General features: G+C 41.8%; 1 protein-coding gene across 9 annotated transcripts in view; it reads left to right on the forward strand.

Moving 5' to 3' along the window:
* LOC128691750 (phosphoribosylamine--glycine ligase-like) overlaps positions 1-24,792 on the forward strand; it is a 53,580-nt gene extending 28,788 nt beyond the window's left edge. For 2 of the 9 annotated variants that reach the window (XR_008407477.2, XR_011394450.1), the window contains exons 2-5: positions 5,511-5,617; positions 18,037-18,190; positions 19,381-19,531; positions 22,964-23,483. Coding sequence is in view for 1 of the 9 variants with exons in the window: in XM_053780666.2 (XP_053636641.1) it covers positions 19,693-19,779; positions 22,964-23,103; positions 23,498-23,726 (456 nt within the window). In the remaining 8 variants the exon portion in view is untranslated. The other 7 variants (XR_008407481.2, XR_008407482.2, XR_008407478.2 and 4 more) reach the window with 6 other exon arrangements.
* The last annotated feature ends 380 nt before the right edge of the window (positions 24,793-25,172 follow it).

Here is a 25,172-nt window from a genome sequence, read left to right on the forward strand (position 1 = left end):
CCAATCCCAAAACTTCTCAACTCATGAGAACACTGCAGCAATGCTATAGATGTTAGCTCTGCTTAGGATGCTGGCTGCATAATAATTGCCTGCCTTGTTGGGAAGCACTGCATCCATGAGAAGTCTCATACACAAATATGGTGTCCTATGGTAAGAATAGGTGACAAGCAGTCCAAGATCTCCCTGAATTTTTTTCTATGGGTGTCAATGAATAATTTTTAAAAGGTCATTTTTCTTATTCTACTACATTCTATGCTAGATTCTGTAGGTGCAATTTGGAATGACCTCAGTGTCTCTTGGAATGCATCCATTCCTCACAACTCTTTGACAGCATTCATTCCTGGCAACTCATTGGCAGCATTCATTTCTGGCAGCCCTTTGAAAGCATTTTTGGCATCCTTGAATTGCATGGTACAGGATACAGTTCCACAGACAATCAAACACAGCTCTTCATTCATTTCATAATGAGTGGTGGCAGTGTTGCTGTGTGGGCAGGATTATGATAATGTTTGACACCAGTGTATATACTTCCTCAACAGGACATTTGGTCCGATCTAACAGTCTGCACTACCCTTGGCTTCATCAGAGCTGGGATTACTATTATATGTAATGGAAAGTGCCACACCCACAGGGGTCATAGCAGTGCCTGGAAAATAGGAGGTAAGGAAGGGGAGGACAAGTCTAATTCCTTGCATCAGGAGTTCTTTATCAGTATCAGGATACAGTATCTTCCTTGAGCCTGGGGTCATTCACCTTCATCAGTCTTGTTGAAGAAGTTGAGCTACTTTCTGTATACGTACTAGAAATTTAATGAGAAAACATTAACTATAAATTCCCTAAAATTTCAACAGTAATTATTTTTCCTCACATCTAACAATTTTTTGTGGGTTGTTATTGTTAGATATAAATAAGATTTTTTATGTTAAACAAGTTTTTTTTTTTTACTTAAACAGACATCTGCTAAGACAGGGTGACTCAAAGAAGGAAACACATTCAAAAAATTATAAAATTATAATTTTTTTTTTTAACAAACCGGCCGTATCCCACCAAGGCAGGGTGGCCCAAAAAGAAAAACGAAAGAAAATTATAAATTATACTTATTTATTTACATTAATCTATAAATGATAAAATTTTGTTAATTATACGTATTTTAGAAATCTGCCAAATTATTTCATAATCATGTATTATAAATGATGTACTAAACATTATACAGTAGGTCCTCGAATAATGTTGTTTCGTTATAATACTGATGAGAAAAAAAAATTGATTCCCAGCCAGGGCCACTGTGTGGAGTTTGCCATCAAAGAATATTGTTGGGCTAAGAACCTTGAAAATGAAGCTTGACCTCTTCTGGACAATGTTCCAGGTCACCCACCTAACCTGAATGACATCACAGATAATGTTCAAGTAACTTTACTGCCTCCAAATACAACCAGGGTGTTATAGCAACATTCAAAACCTACTATTTACAGTGCACCTTTAAGCAAATGATTAAGCTCATAGATGGTGAAACTAAACCCACTGTAAGGTAATTTTGGTGTGGTTACCATATTGTGAATGTTATTAACAATTTGGTAGTGGCATGGCAAGAAGTGAGAACAACCAAAATGAATCTTGTCTGGCATAAAATCTATCCAGAATGTATCGCAGATTTCCCAGGTTTTGAGCAGCATATTACGAAAAATTCATCAGGAGATTATTGGGCTGGCACACCAGGCTGGATTTAATGAAATAAATGAAGATGTAGTGGAATTACTTGAATCACATGGTGAAGAATTATCTAATGAGGAGCTCATGGAGATGGAACAACAACATGCTGAAGAGGAGCTCATGGAGATGGAACAACAACATGCTGAAGAGGAGCTCATGGAGATGGAACAATAACATGCTGAAGAGGAGCTCATGGAGATGGAACAATAACATGCTGAAGAGGAGCTCATGGAGATAGAACAACAACATGCTGAAGAGGAGCTCATGGAGATAGAACAACAACATGCTGAAGAGGAGCTCATGGAGATGGAACAATAACATGCTGAAGAGGAGCTCATGGAGATGGAACAATAACATGCTGAAGAGGAGCTCATGGAGATGGAACAATAACATGCTGAAGAGGAGCTCATGGAGATAGAACAACAACATGCTGAAGAGGAGCTCATGGAGATGGAACAATAACATGCTGAAGAGGAGCTCATGGAGATGGAACAACAACATGCTGAAGAGGAGCTCATGGAGACGGAACAACAACATGCTGAAGAGGAGCTCATGGAGATGGAACAACAACATGCTGAAGAGGAGGATGATGAAACTGAGGATGCACAACCACAACAAATCTTAACAACTAAAGATCCCCTCAAGGAAGGTTCCTTGATGTTGGCGAGGGGCTCTTGATTTAGGGAATTGGATCTGTGCTCCAGTTCCCCGAATTAAGCCTGAATGCCTTCCACATCCCCCCCCCCAGGCGCTGTATAATCCTCCAGGTTTAGCGCTTCCCCCTTGATTATAATAATAATAATAATAACAACTAAAGATTTGTCTGAGGCTTTATGGTTGTTAAAAAGAGCTATGACCATTTTCACCAAAAAAATTCCACAAAGAGAAGTTCAGATGCAAACAGGATAATAATTAGTGGATACAGCTGTTGCAGGAAATTATACAGAGGAAAAAAACTATGAACAACAACAAATGTTGGAGCAGTTGCAGCACCAGCAACACCACCACCAACACCACCACCAACATCACCACCAACACCACCTATCACTCTGCTCCAACCTGCACCAAAACCAGACCTCTCAGGAATTTCTTGCAATACTCCCACCCCAGACTCATAGAACTTTGTGTTCATTGAGAACTGCAAGAAGCCCCTATCACGTGCTTTTAACATCCTATGGAGAAGAAGCATGGACACGGGGGTCGTCCCACAGTTACTAAAAACAACAGACATAGCCCCACTCCACAAAGGGGGCAGTAAAGCAATAGCAAAGAACTACCGACCAATATCGCTAACATGCCATATCATAAAAATCTTTGAAAGGGTTCTAAGAAGCAAGACTGCCACCCATCTAGATATCAATCAGTTACACAACCCAGGGCAGCATGGGTTTAGAACAGGTCGCTCCTGTCTCTCCCAACTACTGGACCACTATGACAAGGTCCTGGATGCTCTAGAAGACAAACAGAATGCAGATGTAATATACACAGACTTTGCAAAAGCCTTCAACAAGTGTGACCATGTTGTGATAGCACACAAAATGCGTGATAAAGGAATAACAAGAAAAGTTGGTAGATGGATCTATAATTTCCTGACAAACAGAACACAAAGAGTAGTAAACAGAATAAAGTCTGAGGCAACTACGGTGAAAAGCTCTGTACCACAAGGCACAATACTCCCATCTTGTTCCTCATCCTCATTTCAGACACAGACAGGGATATAAGCCACAGTGCCGTGTCTTCCTTTGCAGATGACACCCAAATCTGCATGACAGTGTCCTCCATTGAAGACACTGCAAGACTCCAGGCAGACATCAACCAAATCTTTAAATAGGCTGCAGAAAACAATATGAAGTTCAATGACGAGAAATTTCAACTACTCTGATGTGGTAAATGTGAGGAAATTAAAATTTCATTGGAGTACAAAACAAATTCATACCACACAATAGAGCGAAAAACTAATGTCAAAGACCTGGGAGTGATTGTGTCAGAAGATCTCACCTTCAAGGACCATAACATTGTATCAATCGCATTTGCTAGAAAAATGACAAGATGGATAATGAGAATCTTCAAAACCAGGGATGCCAAGCCCATGATGACACTCTTCAGGTCACTAGTTCTATCTAGGCTGGATATTGCTGCACACTAACAGCACCTTTCAAGGCAGGTGAAATTGCTGACCTAGAAAATGTACAGAGAACCTTCACGGTGTGCATAACTGAGATAAAACACCTCAAATACTGGGAACACTTAAAGTTCCTAAACCTGTACTCCCTAGAATGCAGGCAGGAGAGATACATGATTATATACACTTGGAAAATCCCAGAGGGATCAGTACCAAATTTGCGCACTAAAATCACTCCCTACGAAAGCAATATACTCGGCAGATAATGCACCATCCCCCAATAAAAAGCAGGAGTGCCACTAGCACGTTAAGAGACAACACAATAAGTGTTAGGGGCCCAACACTGTTCAGCTGCCTCCCAGCATACATAAGGGGGATTGCCAATAGACCCCTGGCTGTCTTCAAGCAGGCACTGGACAAGCACCTAAAGTCAGCACCTGACCAGATGGGCTGTGGTTCGTATGTTGGATTGCGTGAGCCCAGCAGTAACAGCCTGGTTGATCAGGGCCAGATCCACCACGAGGCCTGGTCACAGACCAGGCAGCAGGGGCGTTGAACCCTGGAACTCCCTCCAGGTAAACTCCCCCCCCCCTCACCTAATGTGATGATAATGACCAAGTTGCTTCACGATCAGGACCCAGACTCACCTTTACCCGTCACCAGTGATGAGGATTAAGCCTCCCTCCCCATACCACCCACCACCACTATGGATAAAATTGAGTAAATACAGTGGTACCCCAAGTTTTGAATTTTCTTCGTTCCAGAAGGCTGTTCGAGTGCCGTTACCGAACGAATTTGTTCCCACAGATTTTTTATAAGGTTCAGTTATTCAGTATTTATTTGGTTTTGAGTGAGTAAGTGAACTTTGAGAAGAGACTTGAATTTGTAAACAGGTAGTGTTTCTTTTATATTTACAGGTAATGAATTCCAGATTTTAGGGCCTTTTATGTGCATTGAGTTTTTGCATAGCGTGAGATGGACACGAGGAACATCAATGAGTGATCTGTGCCTTGTGTTATGGTCATGTGTTCTGTTGAGGTTGGCAAGGAGATGTTTGAGGGGAAGGTTAATATCAGAGTTAAGTGTTCTATGTATGTAATTGGTGCAGTAATAAGTATGGATGTTTTGTATGGTGAGTAGGTTGAGTGTTTTGAATATTGGTGGAGTGTGTTGCCTGTAGTGAGAATTTGTTATCATTCTAACTGCAGCCTTTTGTTGGGTAATTAGTGGTCTGAGATGGTTAATTGTTGTTGAGCCCCATGCACAAATTCCATAGGTGAGATAGGGGTAAATAAGAGAGTGATAAAGGGCCAGGAGGGCTGACTGTGGAACATAGTACCGTATCTTCGATAGTATGCCTACAGTCTTGGAAATTTTCTTAGAAATTTGTTGTACATGTGTATGAAATTTGAGTCTATTATCGAGGTGGATTCCTAAGAATTTTCCCTCTGTTAGCTTTGTGATAGAGATAAAAAAACAAGGAAAAAATTCCAAAAAATATATGGGCTGTGAGCAGACTCGCTACCCACAACGCCGTCACCATACCTGATATAAATGACTATAATTTCTTGTAGAAACATCATAGAACATTCATTCTGGTACCATCGTGTTGCCAAAGAGTTAAGCTATTTTTTGGTATAAATAACTCGATTTCAATAATTTTTCGATTTTTTTTTAGAGCGCGCGGAAAATTGCCTGACTGCACCCAAAACACACACACACCCGGGTTGGCGAAGGTGGTTGGGAGGTACTTCTTAATTGATAGATTTACCCTTCAAGGAAGAGGTAGGTAGTTTATACTGTTAGTACACTAATATTAGGACTATTAAGGCAAATGTAGATAATAATAATGTAGACCTAAGACTTTAACGTAGGTAGTAATAGGCCGATAATGTAGGCAAACACTAGGTTATGTTAGCCAGGGAGAACTGACAGCCCAAGTTTGAATACTGGTGCAACGGTCTGAGACCACAGTGCCCTTTCTTCTAAGACCAGACACCGTCTGAGCAACAAGTGCCGTGATCAGCAGGCGGTGCCACCATGTGTCTTCACATACTAGACCTGGGGAAATCTGGTGGAGGCACCTCGACGTACCGTAGATGACCTCCTCCGTCAGGACCATACAGTAAGACAAGACCTCCCTTTCTCACGCAGTTCTGGCCAGTCTCTGGGGGGAATTTGAGAGTTGAGCTGTGGGCCTTGTGCAGGCGGCAGTTCATGACCAGTACGTACCAGCGCCTCTTGTCAGCCTATTGATGTTGGTGAGGGGTTCTTGATTTAGGGAATTGGATCTGTGCTCCAGTTCCCCGAATTAAGCCTAGATGCCTTCCACATCCCCCCCAGGCGCTGTATAATCCTCCGGGTTTAGCGCTTCCCCTTGATTATAATAATAATATTGTCAGCCTAGAAGCTAGTGTCACTCTCTGCATAGTAGTCTAGGGGATTCACACCCACTGTGGAAACAGGAATTTCTGAGGTGCAGGTCACTAATACCAACTGAATAGGTGGACATCAACCAAATCTTTCAGTGGGCTGCAGAAAACAATATGAAGTTCAACGATGAAAAATTTCAATTACTCAGATATGGTAAACACGAGGAAATTAAATCTTCATCAGAGTACAAAACAAATTCTGGCCACAAAATAGAGCGAAACACCAACGTCAAAGACCTGGGAGTGATCATGTCGGAGGATCTCACCTTCAAGGACCATAACATTGTATCAATAGCATCTGCTAGAAAAATGGATAATGAGAACCTTCAAAACTAGGGAGGCCAAGCCCATGATGACACTCTTCAGGTCACTTGTTCTATCTAGGCTGGAATATTGCTGCACACTAACAGCACCTTTCAAGGCAGGTGAAATTGCTGACCTAGAAAATGTACAGAGAACCTTCACGGTGCGCATAACGGAGATAAAACACCTCAATTACTGGGAGCGCTTGAGGTTCCTAAAACTGTATTCCCTGGAATGCAGGCGGGAGAGATACATGATTATATACACCTGGAAAATCCTAGAGGGACTAGTACCGAACTTGCACACGAAACTCACTCACTACGAAAGCAAAAGACTTGGCAGACAATGCAACATCCCCCCAATGAAAAGCAGGGGTGTCACTAGCACGTTAAGAGACCATACAATAAGTGTCAGGGGCCCGAGACTGTTCAACTGCCTCCCAGCATACATAAGGGGGATTACCAACAGACCCCTGGCAGTCTTCAAGCTGGCACTGGACAAGCACCTAAAGTCGGTTCCTGACCAGCCGGGCTGTGGCTCGTACGTTGGTTTGCGTGCAGCCAGCAGTAACAGCCTGGTTGATCAGGCTCTGATCCACCAGGAGGCCTGGTCACAGACCAGGCCGCGGGCGTGTTGACCCCCGGAACTCTCTCCAGGTAAACTCCAGGAATATTGCAGGAATTAAGGCTCTCGGTTGCACTTGGTTCTAAGGGCAAGTCCAGAGGGGCTAAGCTTAGGCAGGTTGAAGACCAGAATAGATTCTCCAACACCGAGTAAGTTTTTTTTTTTTAAATAATATTTATTTATTTATTTATTTAGTAATTTAAGCATACAAACAGAGGTACAACAAATACAGGTAAGAGCAGCATGCCAAAGCCACTTATATGCATAGCATTACGGGCTGGCTTAAAATTAACTTAAGATTAACTAAGCAATGATGAAATCAGTGATAAAACATTATTGTAAACAGATAACTATAAAGCACAAATGAGTATTACAAAGACAGGTCATATGGTTGCTTGCATTGCTGTACATTCAGTCGAATGGAGTATTCTGTTAGGTAGTGTATTTAAAAAAATAATAAAGTTAGATTGGGTCCTAGGTTTAACATTTGTGTGATATAATTGTGAGTAACATATAGGATATACAGTTTATAAGGTTCAGTTATTCAGTATTTATTTGGTTTTGAGTGAGTAAGTGATCTTTGAAAAGAGACTTGAATTTATAAACAGTTAGTCGTTTATACATGCATGCAGGCGAGATTTTCTTGCAACATCAGTCATTTATGGAAATCTGTCTTATAAGCCACGTGGGAGGCTGAGGTACCGACCTCAGAGCTCGGTGTCGACACAGCTTGCCAGGGTAGACAACTTGTGAGGCTGAGGTACCCACCTCAGAGCTCGGTGTCGACACAGCTTGCCAGGGTAGACAACGTGTGAGGCTGAGGTCTGAGGTACCCACCTCAGAGCTAGGTGTCGACACAGCTTGCCATGGTAGACAACTTGTGAGGCTGAGGTACCCACCTCAGAGCTCGGTGTCGACACAGCTTGCCAGGGTAGACAACTTGTGAGGCTGAGGTACCTACCTCAGAGCTCGGTGTCGACACAGCTTGCCAGGGTAGACAACACAGCTTGCCAGGGTAGACAACTTGTGAGGCTGAGGTACCCACCTCAGAGCTCGGTGTCGACACAGTTTGCCAGGGTAGACAACTTGTGAGGCTGAGGTACCCACCTCAGAGCTCGGTGTCGACACAGCTTGCCAGGGTAGACAACTTGTGAGGCTGAGGTACCCACCTCAGAGCTAGGTGTCGACACAGCTGCCAGGGTAGACAACTTGTGAGGCTGAGGTACCCACCTCAGAGCTCGGTGTCGACACAGCTTGCCAGGGTAGACAACTTGTGAGGCTGAGGTACCCACCTCAGAGCTCGGTGTCGACACAGCTTGCCAGGGTAGACAACTTGTGAGGCTGAGGTACCCACCTCAGAGCTAGGTGTCGACACAGCTTGCTAGGGTAGACAACTTGTGAGGCTGAGGTACCCACCTCAGAGCTCGGTGTCGACACAGCTTGCCAGGGTAGACAACTTGTGAGGCTGAGGTACCCACCTCAGAGCTCGGTGTCGACACAGCTTGCCAAGGTAGACAACTTGGGAGGCTGAGGTACCGACCTCAGAGCTCGGTGTCGACACAGCTTGCCAGGGTAGACAACTTGTGAGGCTGAGGTACCCACCTCAGAGCTCGGTGTCGACACAGCTTGCCAGGGTAGACAACTTGTGAGGCTGAGGTACCCACCTCAGAGCTCGGTGTCGACACAGCTTGCCAGGGTAGACAACACAGCTTTCCAGGGTAGACAACTTGTGAGGCTGAGGTACCTACCTCAGAGCTTGGTGTCGACACAGCTTGCCAGGGTAGACAACACAGCTTGCCAGGGTAGACAACTTGCGAGGCTGAGGTACCTACCTCAGAGCTCGGTGTCGACACAGCTTGCCAGGGTAGACAACTTGTGAGGCTGAGGTACCTACCTCAGAGCTCGGTGTTGACACAGCTTGCCAGGGTAGACAACACAGCTTGCCAGGGTAGACAACTTGTGAGGCTGAGGTACCCACCTCAGAGCTAGGTGTCGACACAGCTTGCCAGGGTAGACAACACAGCTTGCCAGGGTAGACAACTTGTGACGCTGAGGTACCTACCTCAGAGCTCGGTGTCGACACAGCTTGCCAGGGTAGACAACACAGCTTGCCAGGGTAGACAACTTGTGAGGCTGAGGTACCTACCTCAGAGCTCGGTGTCGACACAGCTTGCCAGGGTAGACAACTTGTGAGGCTGAGGTACCTACCTCAGAGCTCGGTGTCGACACAGCTTGCCAGGGTAGACAACACAGCTTGCCAGGGTAGACAACTTGTGAGGCTGAGGTACCCACCTCAGAGCTAGGTGTCGACACAGCTTGCCAGGGTAGACAACACAGCTTGCCAGGGTAGACAACACAGCTTGCCAGGTGTTACAAAAAACGCGATTCTAAAAGCTTAGAGATCTCCAGTGAATACTAGAAAGGACTGCCCTTCTAGCATCCAGCCTGTTACTGGGTTTTCGTAACAAGTAGTCAGTATCCTTGTCCAATTATCCGTTAAAATTGAGTATTATTCAATAGTGCTTCAGGATTACAACTGGTAGGCTACTAACTAGAGAAATTAAAATTTAATAAATTTATTAAGTCTAGAGGTATATTATCAAATTAAATTAAATTAATCACAGTAATGAAAATAATATCAATCTCTCGAGTTCAATATTATTGTGCTGAAAGCACATATCACATTTATAATTCTTAAGTACCGTCTGGTACATTAACATTTAATAAGATATTACAAATATGTACAAGTAAGTTTGTGTATGCGTGTAAGTGCTCTAAGTAGTTCGCTATGTCTCACGACTCGACTAGACTTAAACAAGTGACTGACAAAGTCCTCTAATAAACTAACTTCTTGACCGACTGGCAACCATAACAGTCTGCTTCAACAATGAAAAGAATGCTAAGCCCAATAGCCATATAACAAGCGACTGTGACACAATCAGGATCAAGGAGATAATATAACGACACTAAGTAGGGACCATCAGCAGATCCTCCACAAAAGTTACAAAACTCCCATACTACTGAATCTAAGTTCAGCATAGGAAAAACCCTGACTGTGACAATACACAGAAACCAGTACAAAATTAGGTCAGAAGCTATAGCTAAGGACCTAAGATGTTCAGAGTGTCTAAGCGACACACAACCTCAGTACAACGTCGAAAATCACGAAGTCTATACAATGTTCTGTGAACAGAGTTCTACAGAACTAGCAAGAATAATGAGACAGACAATCTGTCCAACCACCAAGCGAGTCTAGAGCAGACTGAATACTTCAAGGGAGGTGAAGACACCCCCCCCCTCGATCACGTGATAGCCCCGTGAACAGCACAGCTCAGAAGCCGGCAGTATAACGAGTGACAAGCGATAATTACAGTAGTTTGACAATCAAGACTTGAACTGAGCACATATTATGTACATCCTAACAACATAAGTCAAATAACAATATAACAGTCAAATAATAATATAAAGTCATACATTTACGATTTAGCTATTATCGCAAATATAAGCAATATAACATCATATGAAAAGATAACATACATTATATACATGTATATACATAATAATCATTGTAACCCATTCAGGGGTTGCAACACCCCCCCCCCCAACATGACAGACGGTCGCACTAGGAGTTGCATTAATGTCTTTCACATTATTACTGATTACTCATATCAATACAATTTAATATAAATATTAATCAAAGACTCTCTTGTGCCAAGCACCTCTACAATTTCACAGCGTCCGTCACTAGGATATGCCCCTAGTACTAGGGCAGTACACAGTATCGTATCTCTGCATACTCGTGGTTATATACATCAGTGTAGAGACAGGATAGCGTAGACGAGCAGGGCACTGAGGCTCGATCATAGTAGAGGAGACTGCATTCCACTCTTAAGTAGTGGTTGTGGAATGCGAGGCAGTATGAACATCTGAGTATGAAACAGCTTAAGGTGTGTAGTGAGGGGGGGGGTCTGCGACAGGACAGTGTTGCGTCACGCAGTACGTCACCCGCACCACACTACCCACTCAACACTCAGCTTGTCTCCTCCTCACACAACAATACTGTGAATACATAAATATAATAATTAGACATGACATGAGTATATATAGTTAATATGGGCTGGAGGGATTAAGTTACTTTACTGAATTTGACATAGCAAGTAACAAAAGGTATTTGGGCATTAAAATTACGTTAATTTAATGTAACTGATAATTATTAAGGACGAGACAGGGCGTCAGCAATTACATTACAATGACCACTTATGTGTTTTATACTAATAGAATAAGGTTGGATTCTGAGAGCCCACCTCATGATCCTAGCATTTTTACTTTTCATGGTGTTTATATAAGTGAGTGGATTGTGGTCTGAAAAAACGTTAATTTTAAATGGGGAAGTGCCCAAATACACGTCAAAATGTTCCAAGGACACCACAAGAGCTAGAGCCTCTTTCTCAATAGTGGCATAATTTTTCTGGTGTCATTTAACCCTTTACCAGGCCTTTAAGCTTAGATGAATAGTAACATATAGGATGGAGAATATCAGTGGATGTTGACTGTTGGAGCAGCACAGCACCCACTGCATAACCACTCGCATCTATATGTAAAAAGAAGGGAAGATTAAAATTAGGACTTTTCAACACAGGAGCAGAGGATAGCAAACGTTTCAACCTTTTGAATGAGTCTGAACAATCTCTAGTCCAGATGAACTGAACTTTACTACTAGTAAGCTCAGTGAGAGGAGCTGCAATCTGAGAAAAGTTTGGACAGAACCTGCGATAATATCCTGCCATACCCAGGAATCTCTGTACTCCTTTCCTATCCTGTGGCACTGGAAATTCAGAAATTGCACGAACCTTAGCCTCAATAGGAGCAACCTCACCTTGGCCGATACAAAAGCCTAGATAGGTAATCTTGGCTTGACCAAAACTACATTTAGCTAAGTTAACAGTGAAGTTGTAGTGCGCCAGTCTCTCAAACAATGCTCTGAGATGCGTCAAGTGCTGTTGCCACTCGTCACTGTACACCACTAAGTCGTCAAGGTAGGCTTCTACTCCTTCTAAGTTGTGGGTCAACTCGTTCATTATACGTTGGAATGAAGAAGCCGCTTTACATAGGCCGAAGGGGGTGACGAGGTAGTTAAACAATCCATCTTGAACAGTAAAAGCAGATATTTCTTGAGCACGTTCAGTAAGCAGGACTTGATAATAGCCTCGTATGAGATCTAAACGGCTGACAAACTGGGCTCCTGACACACGATCAATAAGGTCGTCAATGCGAGGTAGAGGATAACCATCAGGCAAGGTGACAGAGTTCACTTTCCTGTAATCAGTGCACATCCTGAAACTACCGTCAGGTTTAGGCACTAAAATACAGGGAGATGCCCATGGACTTTTACTGCGTTCAATAAGTCCGTGAGATAACAGAAAATCAACCTCTTCTCTCAATGCTTTATGCTTTGTTGAACTCATCCTATATGGTGATTGCTTAATGGGTGATGCTCCCTGTACATCAACGTCATGTACACCCAGAGTACAACGTTTAGGAACATCACCGAACAATTCAGGGAAATGCAAAATCATGTTTTTAATATCACCAGCTTTATCACTCCCAAGGTTACTAAGAAAATCGTCTAGTGATTGTAGAGTCACTGAATTTTCTAAACGAACCTCTATACCTCTAGAGATGTCAGGTAGACTGACGTTTTCTTCCTCTGTCCTAGGAAGAATAGAAGTAGTAGGTAGAGGACTAGCGTAGTATGCCTTGAGCTGGTTAACATGGTACACATGATTAGATTTCTTTTTCCCAGGCGTACGTACCAAATAATTTACGTCGCTAAGCTTTTTCACTACTTCCAGGGGACCATCATACCTGGCTTGTAGAGCATGACCTGGTACTAATTTCCAAGCCATCACCTTATCTCGTGCTTTAAAAGAACGAGAGACAGCACGCTTGTCATAATGTTGCTTCATTCTAGCTTGGGCTGAAACTAGGTTTTTCGAAGCTAGCTCTCTAGGCTGTCAAATGTTGCTGCATTAATGAAGGTGAAGTGCTCAATGATGGATTTGATTTTCCTGTCCACACGTCTTTCAACACTGCGAGAGGACCACGCACTTGGTGTCTGAATATTAATTAAAACGGACTAAACCCGAGACTTTCTTGCTCACTTTCTCTCATAGCGAACAGAAGAAAAGGTATACCCTCATCCCAGTCTCTAGAAAAATGTTCACAATAAGCTCTCATCATGGACTTCAGTGTCTGATGAAATCTCTCTAGAGCCCCTTGTGACTGTGGATGATAACTGGTTGAAAGTACAGACTTTATTCCTAGGTGGGATAATGCTTCTCGAAAGATCTTAGAAGTGAAATTAGATCCCTGATCTGATTGTATCTCTCGTGGCAATCCAACCTGGGAGAAAAAATTCATCAGCGCTCTCACAATAGCACGAGCATTAATTTTTCTCATAGGAATAGCTTCGGGATAGCGTGTTGCAGCGTCCATAATAGTAAATAAGTATTGGTTTCCTAGTTTGGTTCTAGGCAAAGGACCAACACAATCAATAATAAGATGTGAGAATGGTTCACCATGCACGGTGATAGGAATGAGAGGCGCAGGTGGAGGTGTGTGCGCTGGCTTGCCTGTCACTTGACACACGTGGCAACGTCGCACATGATCAGCTACTGTTTCCTTCATCTTTGGCCAAGTAAAATGTTTTGCCAGTTTACCGAGTGTCTTCTTGACACCCAAATGTCCTCCTATGGGACTATTGTGAGCAAAATCAATGGCTTGTTCACGAAATGTAACTGGTAACACTACGAAATGCTTGACTGTGGTGGAAACACTATCAGCTGACAACTTACATGTATTTTTCTCCATCAGTACACCGTTACTATAATAGTAACAATTATCGAGATCCTTTGCTTCACTCTCAGTAACTGCTATATCTCTCAGTCTTTCCAGTGACTGATCAACAAACTGATCCTTGATTAAATCATCATGAGTAAGAAATTTAACGTCAGTTGTGTCTTGACTAGGTTGATGACCGGGGGGAGTCAGTGTTAATGATCCTGGGCGCAGAGCGTCACTAAACAACATATTCAACCCCAAATCATTGTCATCCACTAACTCAACAGGAGACAAGGATGGTTGTTGAATCTTTGACATAGCTCTAGTAATTGCGCTGAGAGGAAATAAAATAGGTTTCTCTCTACAAGCTTCAATGGCATAATTATCATCAGTGTTATTATCAATCACAAGTGGTTCTTTACATATACCAGCATGAAGGATATCGTTCCCTATCAACAAGTCCACTGACCTGATGGGAAATACACCACTGGATATACCCACTGAAATATAACCAGTATAATAGCTTGTTTGAATATAAACTTTGTGCAGAGGCACTTTTATAACAGCCCCACCATAGGCTTCTAACAATACATCTATCTTACAATAGGTATCATCAGTTATGGGCAGTACATCTTCTCTTAATAAGGTGAGATAACTGCCAGTGTCTCTGAAAGTAATTATCTCAGTTAGATGTGATTCGTCAAATCCTATTCTGCCTCTTGAAAAGTAAGGACTCATCGCTGAACGAATCTTTTTGTCAGATACACTTTCTGACGCTAGTCATCTATCCTGAGTAACATTATCTAAAACAGTAGGATCAGGGGTATTACTAGGATTTTGGTGCCTTTGTTGCTCGGAAGAGGATACGACTTGAGTGGGGGCGCCAGCCGCACAACTGCTTCTCGTATCTCTTTCTAATTTATAGCAATACAGTGGACCCCCGGTTAACGAACTTTTTTCATTCCAGTAGTATGTTCAGGTGCCAGTACTGACCGAATTTTTTCCCATAAGGAATATTGTGAAGTAGATTAGTCCATTTTAGACCCCCAAACATACACGTACAAACGCACTTACATAATTGGTCGCATTCGGAGGTAATCGTTATGCGGGGGTCCACTGTACTCTCTAGCATGTCTTTTCCTGTTACAATAGGTACATTTAACTTTCTTCTTCTCGATACCAGATTTCTGTCTAGCCACAGAGACAGATTCAGGATTGTGAGTTTTCCTGGTGAAGGTACGAGAAGTTACAGTAGCAGGTACATCAGGCCGGCAATGAGCAGCTGATTTAGGTTGCCAACTTCTAGGACAATTTTTAGTTACCTTGTTTCTTTGTGTTTTAGTATGTACAAGTTTGTGAGAAATCTCGTAATTGTCTACTAATGCTGCAGTTTCCAGAATATCTGAGGTAGTATGATCGATCAGATATTCTTGTATGTCAGCAGGCATACAGTTGTTAAACTCTTCATGTAGTAACAACTGAACAAGACTGTTGTAGTTGTTACATTTAGCAGCTCTACACCACCTCTGAAATGCAACTTTTTTCTCACGAGCAAACTCTACACAAGTTTGATCTTGTCGTCGTTGTAACGTACGAAATGCTCTTTGATAACTTACAGGTAACAAGTTATATGTCTCTAGAATAGTTTGTTTGACAGCATCATAACTAATGTACTTGGTAAATGGCAAAGCTGCAGTACAGGTTTGAGCTCTTCCCGTCAAAGCAGTATGCAACAATGTTGCCCAGTGCTTACGTGGCCAATTCATAGCACGTGCCTGGTTCTCAAACACATCAAAATGTGTGTCTAAGTCTCTTTCAAAAAACTTAGGGACCATGGATGCAGCTTTCTGCACATTAAATGTGTCCTGTGATCTATCAGTCTGTTGTCTTAACAGACGAACATTTTCTCTTTGGAAATCTTCTTCGTTCAATTTCCTCTGTGCCTCTATTTGTGCAGTCTGCAACATAATGAGGCATTCAAACCTCTCAAACTGTTCCTGAGAGATAGGACCAGTAGGTAATGGAGGAGTAGGGAAATTAACATGGTCTGGACGGTCCTTAGGTCGGACACTTCGTCCAGCCGTCTCTAGAGAGTCTAGATCTGGTCTAGGATAAGTAAATACAAGTGTAGCATACACTGTACTAGCGTGAGACTTAGTCATACCAGCTATACTCTGTACTAATGTGTCAGTGAGGGAAGGCGTGAGCGAGAACTGAGCTACACTAGGCTCGGACACTAGGCTCACTTCTGCCCTAGTTGCTCTTTCATCAACTTCAAATAAAGCCATACTTCCTAATTGTGACACTAGGCTTTCTGAATCTGAATCATAATCAGACATCTCTGTATGAGCAGGAAACAATATATCTTTAATTAATGCTCTGACAGTTTCAGCTGTGTAATTCCTGTTATACGTCACACCGAGATACTTGGCTACTTGCCAACACGTCTGAAGTTTTAATGTACTTAACTCAGACAAAGTCAGAGTATCAATTAACTGTTTCACTTTGGCATACATCACAAAAATAATTGTACTACGAGAGAGTGATTATGGGATACTATAATCCTGATAGGAATTTTAGTGTTAGTTGTCTTAGAGTTAGAACTCATAAACAGTATTTCCATCTCCTTGGATCAAGAGACTCAGTCAAGTACATACATCCACCTGGTATGTTGTACAAGACTAAACTCAAAGTCTTCAGATTAGGAAAGTACTCAGTGTTTGATCATAGAAGTACTAGTATGTCAAACTGGACAATTTCTCCAACACCTTGGATCAAGAGCCTCCCGGACAGGCCCCCATTTGTTACAAAAAACGCGATTCTAAAAGCTTAGAGATCTCCAGTGAATACTAGAAAGGACTGCCCTTCTAGCATCCAGCCTGTTACTGGGTTTTCGTAACAAGTAGTCAGTATCCTTGTCCAATTATCCATTAAAATTGAGTATTATTCAATAGTGCTTCAGGATTACAACTGGTAGGCTACTAACTAGAGAAATTAAAATTTAATAAATTTATTAAGTCTAGAGGTATATTATCAAATTAAATTAAATTAATCACAGTAATGAAAATAATATCAATCTCTCGAGTTCAATATTATTGTGCTGAAAGCACATATCACATTTATAATTCTTAAGTACCGTCTGGTACATTAACATTTAATAAGATATTACAAATATGTACAAGTAAGTTTGTGTATGCGTGTAAGTGCTCTAAGTAGTTCGCTATGTCTCACGACTCGACTAGACTTAAACAAGTGACTGACAAAGTCCTCTAATAAACTAACTTCTTGACCGACTGGCAACCAGAACAGTCTGCTTGAACAATGAAAAGAATGCTAAGCCCAATAGCCATATAACAAGCGACTGTGACACAATCAGGATCAAGGAGATAATATAACGACACTAAGTAGGGACCATCAGCAGATCCACAAAAGTTACAAAACTCCCATACTACTGAATCTAAGTTCAGCATAGGAAAAACCCTGACTGTGACAATACACAGAAACCAGTACAAAATTAGGTCAGAAGCTATAGCTAAGGACCTGAGATGTTCAGAGTGTCTAAGCGACACACAACCTCAGTACAACGTCGAAAATGACGAAGTCTATACAATGTTCTGTGAACAGAGTTCTACAGAACTAGCAAGAATAATGAGACAGACAATCTGTCCAACCACCAAGCGAGTCTAGAGCAGACTGAATACTTCAAGGGAGGTGAAGACACCCCCCCCTCGATCACGTGATAGCCCCGTGGACAGCACAGCTCAGAAGCCAGCAGTATAACGAGCGACAAGCGATAATTACAGTAGTTTGACAATCAAGACTTGAACTGAGCACATATTATGTACATCCTAACAACATAAGTCAAATAACAATATAACAGTCAAATAATAATATAAAGTCATACATTTACGATTTAGCTATTATCGCAAATATAAGCAATATAACATTATATGAAAAGATAATATACATTATATATATACATAATAATCATTGTAACCCATTCAGGGGTTGCAACACCAGGGTAGACAACTTGTGAGGCTGAGGTACCCACCTCAGAGCTAGGTGTCAACACAGCTTGCCAGGGTAGACAACACAGCTTGCCAGGGTAGACAACTCACATGGAGGCAGTCCAGACAAATTTTCTCACAAGTGATTCAAGGTAAGTTTGATTAGCAATGCTTTGATCCAATGACCTGGAGCTACATTGCCATCCCTCGGATCAAACCTGGTATTATATTTCCCAGGTGCCATATGACCCCTAAGGGTTTAGCACTTCATCGTAAATATAAAATAATTGTGTTGTCAGTTTTTTCAACTATTAAGGTACTCTTAACAACGTCATTTTAATAAAACATGACATGGTTACGATTAACCATCATTTAAACCAAAAAATGTTCAATATTAGGTTCAATTAGTCATGAACACTGGTTTATATTATGCAGATTTAATGGAAATAAGTCACTTTGATTTTTTGGGTTATCCTGGGTAATATACACATGTTACTATATATAATAATTGTCCTTGCGTGTACCTGTATCTAAATAAATGTATCTAACCTAGTGTAACCTTACTTCGCCAGGGGTAGCTGTAGCACTAATTCGCCTTTCTTTACATACAATTAATCTCTTTATGTTCGCTGTGGTGGGCCAGGAGCTGCAATATTAATCGTTGATTGGCCCTGGTATGATGCACCTCTTAAGACTAAATATATTTTTAATATTTTCCAAAATAACAATTTAACTAAGAAAAAAATTGTGCCGGGGTGTAGACGGCAGGTGATGTCAGTGGTACAGTTGGTGTTAATGGTACAGGTGGTAAGAAGACATTAAACTACAAGAAGCCTTTATTGGTACATCATTCCTTCCACTAGGGTCTTCAAGTACAATAGAGTATAATACAGTACCTAGAAAGCATGAGAACAATGATCAGTGTTTGAGGTCAGGAAATTCAGCCGTAGGAGGCAGATGTATTTCTTTCTGCATATATGTATACTGTATATATATTCACCTAGGAGTTTACTTCAATCCGTGTTTTAGGGATTAAAGTACGTATTTTTGCTAGGTGGTGATAAAGTTATGTCCAACTTTGATGATCCTAGTGTAGTCAAATGGCTTTCAACCCCATTAACCATTATGTTTTAAGTTGAGTGTGGCCAAGGTGAATGTCACTGTTCTGAGTAATGGTATTGGATAGTTTGATGATTGAGGACTCCAGGCATATAAATTTAATTTTGTCATTTTTAACCCTCTTGGAAGATTGCTGCTGTATAGTCCTTGTGGCTTAGCGCTTCTTTTTGATTATAATAATAATTGGAAGATTGCTGTCTACCAATGTTACTTTTACTTTCAGATGAGTGTGGTGTTGGTGTTGGGTTCCGGTGGTAGCTGCTGCCCTGGCTGCCTCTCCTGCAGTGTCATCTGTCCTCAATGCCCCGGGTAATGCTGGCACTTAAACCACTCCCAATGTCACCAACATTTCCCTCAACATCAAGGATCACCAAGTAAGGCATATAAAATTTGAACATTGCTAATGTACAGATGCATTGTTAAGTGTTTATATTGTGGAATGTGGTAATTTTGGTGACCACTATTATGGGACTGTGATAGATATGTTACTGTATTGTGCATAAATTTGTATTGGGTTTTCCTGTTGGTGTATGCAATGATTGTAGTCAGTGTAGTGGTCATAGGGCCAGAGGACCCTCTGGCAGATGGTCTGGCCAACACACTTACTGCTGCAGGAATTAAGGTTAGGCTTAAGTTTATGAAGCTAAATACTAAGCAAATTCTTTATAATCCATTGTATGCTATTTAAACTGATTAAAATATTCATTTAACTTTATTTAGTAACTGCCAGAATACATGTATACCTGGAGTTTACCTGGAGAGAGTTCCATGGGTCAATGCCCCAGCGGCCCGGTCTGTGACCAGGCCTCCTGGTGGATCAGAGCCTGATCAACCAGGCTGTTGCTGCTGGCTGCACGCAAACCAACGTACGAGCCACAGCCCGGCTGGTCAGGAACCGACTTTAGGTGCTTGTCCCATGCGAGCTTGAAGACTGCCAGGGGTCTGTTGGTAATCCCCCTTATGTATGCTGGGAGGCAGTTGAACAGTCTCGGGCCCCTGACACTTATTGTATGGTCTCTTAACGTGCTAGTGACACCCCTGCTTTTCATTGAGGGGATGTTGCATCATCTGCCAAGTCTTTTGCTTTCGTAGTGAGTGATTTTCGTGTGCAAGTTCGGTACTAGTCCCTCTAGGATTTTCCAGGTGTATATAATCATGTATCTCTCCCACCTGCATTCCAGGGAATACAGTTTTAGGAACCTCAAGCGCTCCCAGTAATTGAAGTGTTTTATCTCCGTTATGCGTGCCGTGAAGGTTCTCTGTACATTTTCTAGGTCAGCAATTTCACCTGCCTTGAAAGGTGCTGTTAGTGTGCAGCAATATTCCAGCCTAGATAGAACAAGTGACCTGAAGAGTGTCATCATGGGCTTGGCCTCCCTAGTTTTGAAGGTTCTCATTATCCATCCTGTCATTTTTCTAGCAGATGCGATTGATACAATGTTATGGTCCTTGAAGGTGAGATCCTCCGACATGATCACTCCCAGGTCTTTGACGTTGGTGTTTCACTCTATTTTGTGGCCAGAATTTGTTTTGTACTCTGAAGAAGATTTAATTTCCTCGTGTTTACCATATCTGAGTAATTGAAATTTCTCATCGTTGAACTTCATATTGTTTTCTGCAGCCCACTGAAAGATTTGGTTGATGTCCGCCTGGAGCCTTGCAGTGTCTGCAATGGAAGACACTGTTATGCAGATTCGGGTGTCATCTGCAAAGGAAGACACGGTGCTGTGGCTGACATCCTTGTCTATGTCGGATATGAGGATGAGGAACAAGATGGGAGCGAGTACTGTGCCTTGTGGAACAGAGCTTTTCACCGTAGCTGCCTCGGACTTTACTCTGTTGACGACTACTCTCTGTGTTCTGTTAGTGAGGAAATTATAGATCCATCGACCGACTTTTCCTGTTATTCCTTTAGCACGCATTTTGTGCGCTATTACACAATGGTCACACTTGTCGAAGGCTTTTGCAAAGTCTGTATATATTACATCTGCATTCTTTTTGTCTTCTAGTGCATTTAGGACCTTGCTGTAGTGATCCAATAGTTGAGACAGACAGGAGCGACCTGTTCTAAACCCATGTTGCCCTGGGTTGTGTAACTGATGGGTTTCTAGATGGGTGGTGATCTTGCTTCTTAGGACCCTTTCAAAGATTTTTATGATATGGGATGTTAGTACTATCGGTCTGTAGTTCTTTGCTGTTGCTTTACTGCCCCCTTTGTGGAGTGGGGCTATGTCTGTTGTTTTTAGTAACTGTGGGAGGTAGTGTAGCCTGATAAAGAAAATGATTTCACTATCACTTAGTCACTGTCTTGCCAGAAAGGCACCAACATCACAGTTCAGATGATCCTCCAAACTGCAACAGCCCCATCCCTTCTTCAGAATGCAGGCACTGTACTTCCCACCTCTAGGATTCCAACTAACCGGTTTTTCTTGAATCCCTTCATAAAAACCACTTTCATCCACTCCTATCTACACACAAGCACCTTGCACTCAAAACCTCCTTTCCCCTCCCCTCCCTCAGACATTTCCTAGGACAACCTCCTTCCCTGTACTCCATATTTATTCACCCTCCTTGTCATCCTATTTTTTCATCCTCAGGCTTCTAAATAATACTTTTGGTAACTTTACACCTCTTCCTAATCTCCCAACTCCGTATAATCTGCATAATATTAGCACCACGCATTGCTCTTAAATACGACATCTCTACTGCCATTTAAGCATTGTACTTCTGCATATAAAAAATGGTGAAATATCCTTAGCCTTATTTTTGTGGCAAACTTCTTGAGCCAGGCACCCTTCACATGACACTATTTTCATTTTAAATCTATGTATGTAACATTTGAGAGAGTTGTAAGGAAGGTATGAAAGAGCTATTGAGAAGTAGGTGCTTAACAATCCAGTAGGCACATGTGAGGCTCAAATTGGAGCATGGAGGGAAGTCATCCATGTGATGACTGTTGGGGTACTACATGAGCAAGGTAATAAATAATGTTAACTTTGAAGGGACACAGAAAAATTGACTTTTCTAGCTTTAGGTTTTGAAGTTTAGGAAACAGTGTCTGCCCTTTGAAAGAGGGATGGGAATATTCCCATTTGGTAGATCACATTGCGGCACATTATCTTTGCTCCTCCTCTGGAAATGCAGTGATAATAGACAGATCCAGCTGGCTTACTATTGACAGTTGTGAGGAGGAGACAAGTTTGCAGAATAGGTTTGTATTGAAACATTTTGTTTATTTAAGATCTTGATTGTTGTAGAGGATATAAAGCACACACATACAGTACATACTGTATGTACACATACAGTATGTACTGTACTCCTAGTAAGAGAGGAAGAGTTGAGTGTGATTATTGAAATCTGAAGAATTTAACTCTACTTAAATGACAAACCACCAGCACACATTATTTTACAAGAACATTCTTATCAGCATAGTTACACAAGAATGGTGCAAACATGCTAACCAGCAACCAGGCAGCATTCCAATATAATTGTCCAATGTACATCTTGCATAGTTCCACAGACTCGAGATTCTTCAGATTCAAACAATTTTACTCACTCCACCTCTCCTCTCCTTCAGGGAGAGTATACGTGTGTGTGTGCACACATTGTTTCATCTGTTTAATTTAATGGAAACATTGTCCCAATAAAAGCTTGTTTTGGTCTGCTTGCTTTGGTGGGAACAACCAGTGCATTAAAATAGATAAAAAATTTGCAATATGGACTGTCAGTCATCTATTATCATTACATTTTTTATTTGTTTATACCCTGACAGTTTTATGTGAAATATGTTTATTGTATGTTAATAGGTATTTGGACCAACGAAAGCAGCAGCCCAGGTTGAAGCCAGCAAAGCCTGGGCTGAAGATTTTATGGTGCATCAAGGAGTGCCAACAGCCAGCTATTCAACATTCACTGATCCTCAGCAAGCTAAAGACTTTATAAAGAAGTGAGAACTGTGAACCTTTACATGGAAACAGTCAAATGCATATAGTATACTGCTGCATACTGAAGATACCATGATAGCGGTAAGACATTAATTTCTCAGTAGTAGTAACCAGTTACCAGTAACCAGTGTACCGTTGACTCAACGACCAACCGTCTCTGCCTGAGTCACTATCTGAACTCATATTGCGCTGACCTGGCATTATTCAAAGACCCCCTCACATATGGGTACTGTGGGCGGCCAGTCAGTCAGTGTTAAGAGAGCAGAGAGATAGGTACGGCTGTAAGGGCGCACTCCACATTATCTGTAATTATACGTACTACCAGCCTACGTGAGTATTTCTTTACCTAATCCACGTGTCGAACTCCCACATGATAAATTTGTTTAAAATTTCCAGAGGATCTTGGTCAGGGTATGTGGTGAAAGCCTCAGGATTGGTAGCTGGGAAAGGTGTAGTGGTTGCAGAATCTCCTGCGTCTGCTATGGAAGCTGTAGACTTCTTCCTTCAACAAACCGGCCGTATCCCACCAAAGCAGGTGGCCCAAAAAGAAAAACAAAAGTTTCTCTTTTCAAATTTAGTAATTTATACAGGAGAAGGGGTTGGAAGCTGTAGACACTATCAGTAAATGCTTTGGCACTGCTGGAGACAATAATTGTAGAGGAGCTGCTACAAGGAGAAGAGGTTTCTATAAGTGTCTGAAATGATTTTCTCACACACTTGATTGGAGGTGATTGAATATTGTTTTATGGATGATAGTATAGGTAGTAGGTTGGTAGACAGCAACCACCCAGGGAAGTACTACCGTCCTGCTAGATAACAGGGATATCTTGCTACTCCTACTTACACTTTGGTCACACTTCACAGACACACACATGCATATATATATATACATACATCTAGGTTTTTCTCCTTTTTCTAAATAGCTCTTGTTCTTCTTTATTTCTTCTATTGTCCATGGGAAAGTGGAAAAGAATCCTTCCTCCATAAGCCGTGCGTGTCGTATGAGGCGGCTAAAATGCCGGGAGCAATGGGCTAGTAACCCCTTCTCCTGTAAACATTTACTAAAAAAAGAGAAGAAAAACTACAAAACTGGGATGCTTGAATGTGCGTGGATGTAGTGCGGATGACATGAAACAGACGATTGCTGATGTTATGAATGAAAAGAAGTTGGATGCCCTGGCCCTAAGCGAAACAAAGCTGAAGGGGGTAGGGGAGTTTCGGTGGGGGGAAATAAATGGGATTAAATCTGGAGTATCTGAGAGAGTTAGAGCTAAGGAAGGGGTAGCAGTAATGTTGAGGGATCATTTATGGAAGAAGAAAAGAGAATATGAATGTGTAAATTCAAGGATTATGTGGATTAAAGTAAAGGCTGGATGTGAAAAGTGGGTCATAATAAGCATGTATGCACCTGGAGAAGAGAGGAATGTAGAGGAGAGAGAGATTTTGGGAGATGTTAAGTGAATGTATAGGAACCTTTGAATTAAGTGAGAGAGTAATTGTGGTAGGGGACCTGAATGCTAGAGTAGGAGAAGCTTTTAGAGAGGGTGTGGTAGGTAAGTTTGGGGTGCCAGGTGTAAATGATAATGGGAGCCCTTTGAACTTTGTATAGAAAGGGGTTTAGTTATAGGTAATACATATTTTAAGAAAAAGAGGATAAATAAGTATACAAGATATGATGTAGGGCAAAATGACAGTAGTTTGTTGCATTATGTATTAGTAGGTAAAAGACTGTTGAGTAGGCTTCAGGATGTACATGTTTATAGAGGGGCCACAGATATATCAGATCACTTTTTAGTTGTAGCTACACTGAGAGTAAAAGGTAGATGGGATACAAGGAGAATAGAAGCATCAGGGAAGAGAGAGGTGAATGTTTATAAACTAAAAGAGGAGGCAGTTAGGGTAAGATATAAACAGCTATTGGAGGATAGATGGGCTAATGAGAGCATAGGCAATGGGGTTGAAGAGGTATGAGGTAGGTTTAAAAATGTAGTGTTAATGTTCAGCATAAGTTTGTGGTTACAGGAAAGTGGGTGCGGGAGGGAAGAGCAGCGATTGGTGGAATGATGATGTA

The sequence above is a fragment of the Cherax quadricarinatus genome, chromosome 86, assembly GCF_038502225.1.
Source record: "Cherax quadricarinatus isolate ZL_2023a chromosome 86, ASM3850222v1, whole genome shotgun sequence".
Taxonomy (NCBI): domain Eukaryota; kingdom Metazoa; phylum Arthropoda; class Malacostraca; order Decapoda; family Parastacidae; genus Cherax; species Cherax quadricarinatus.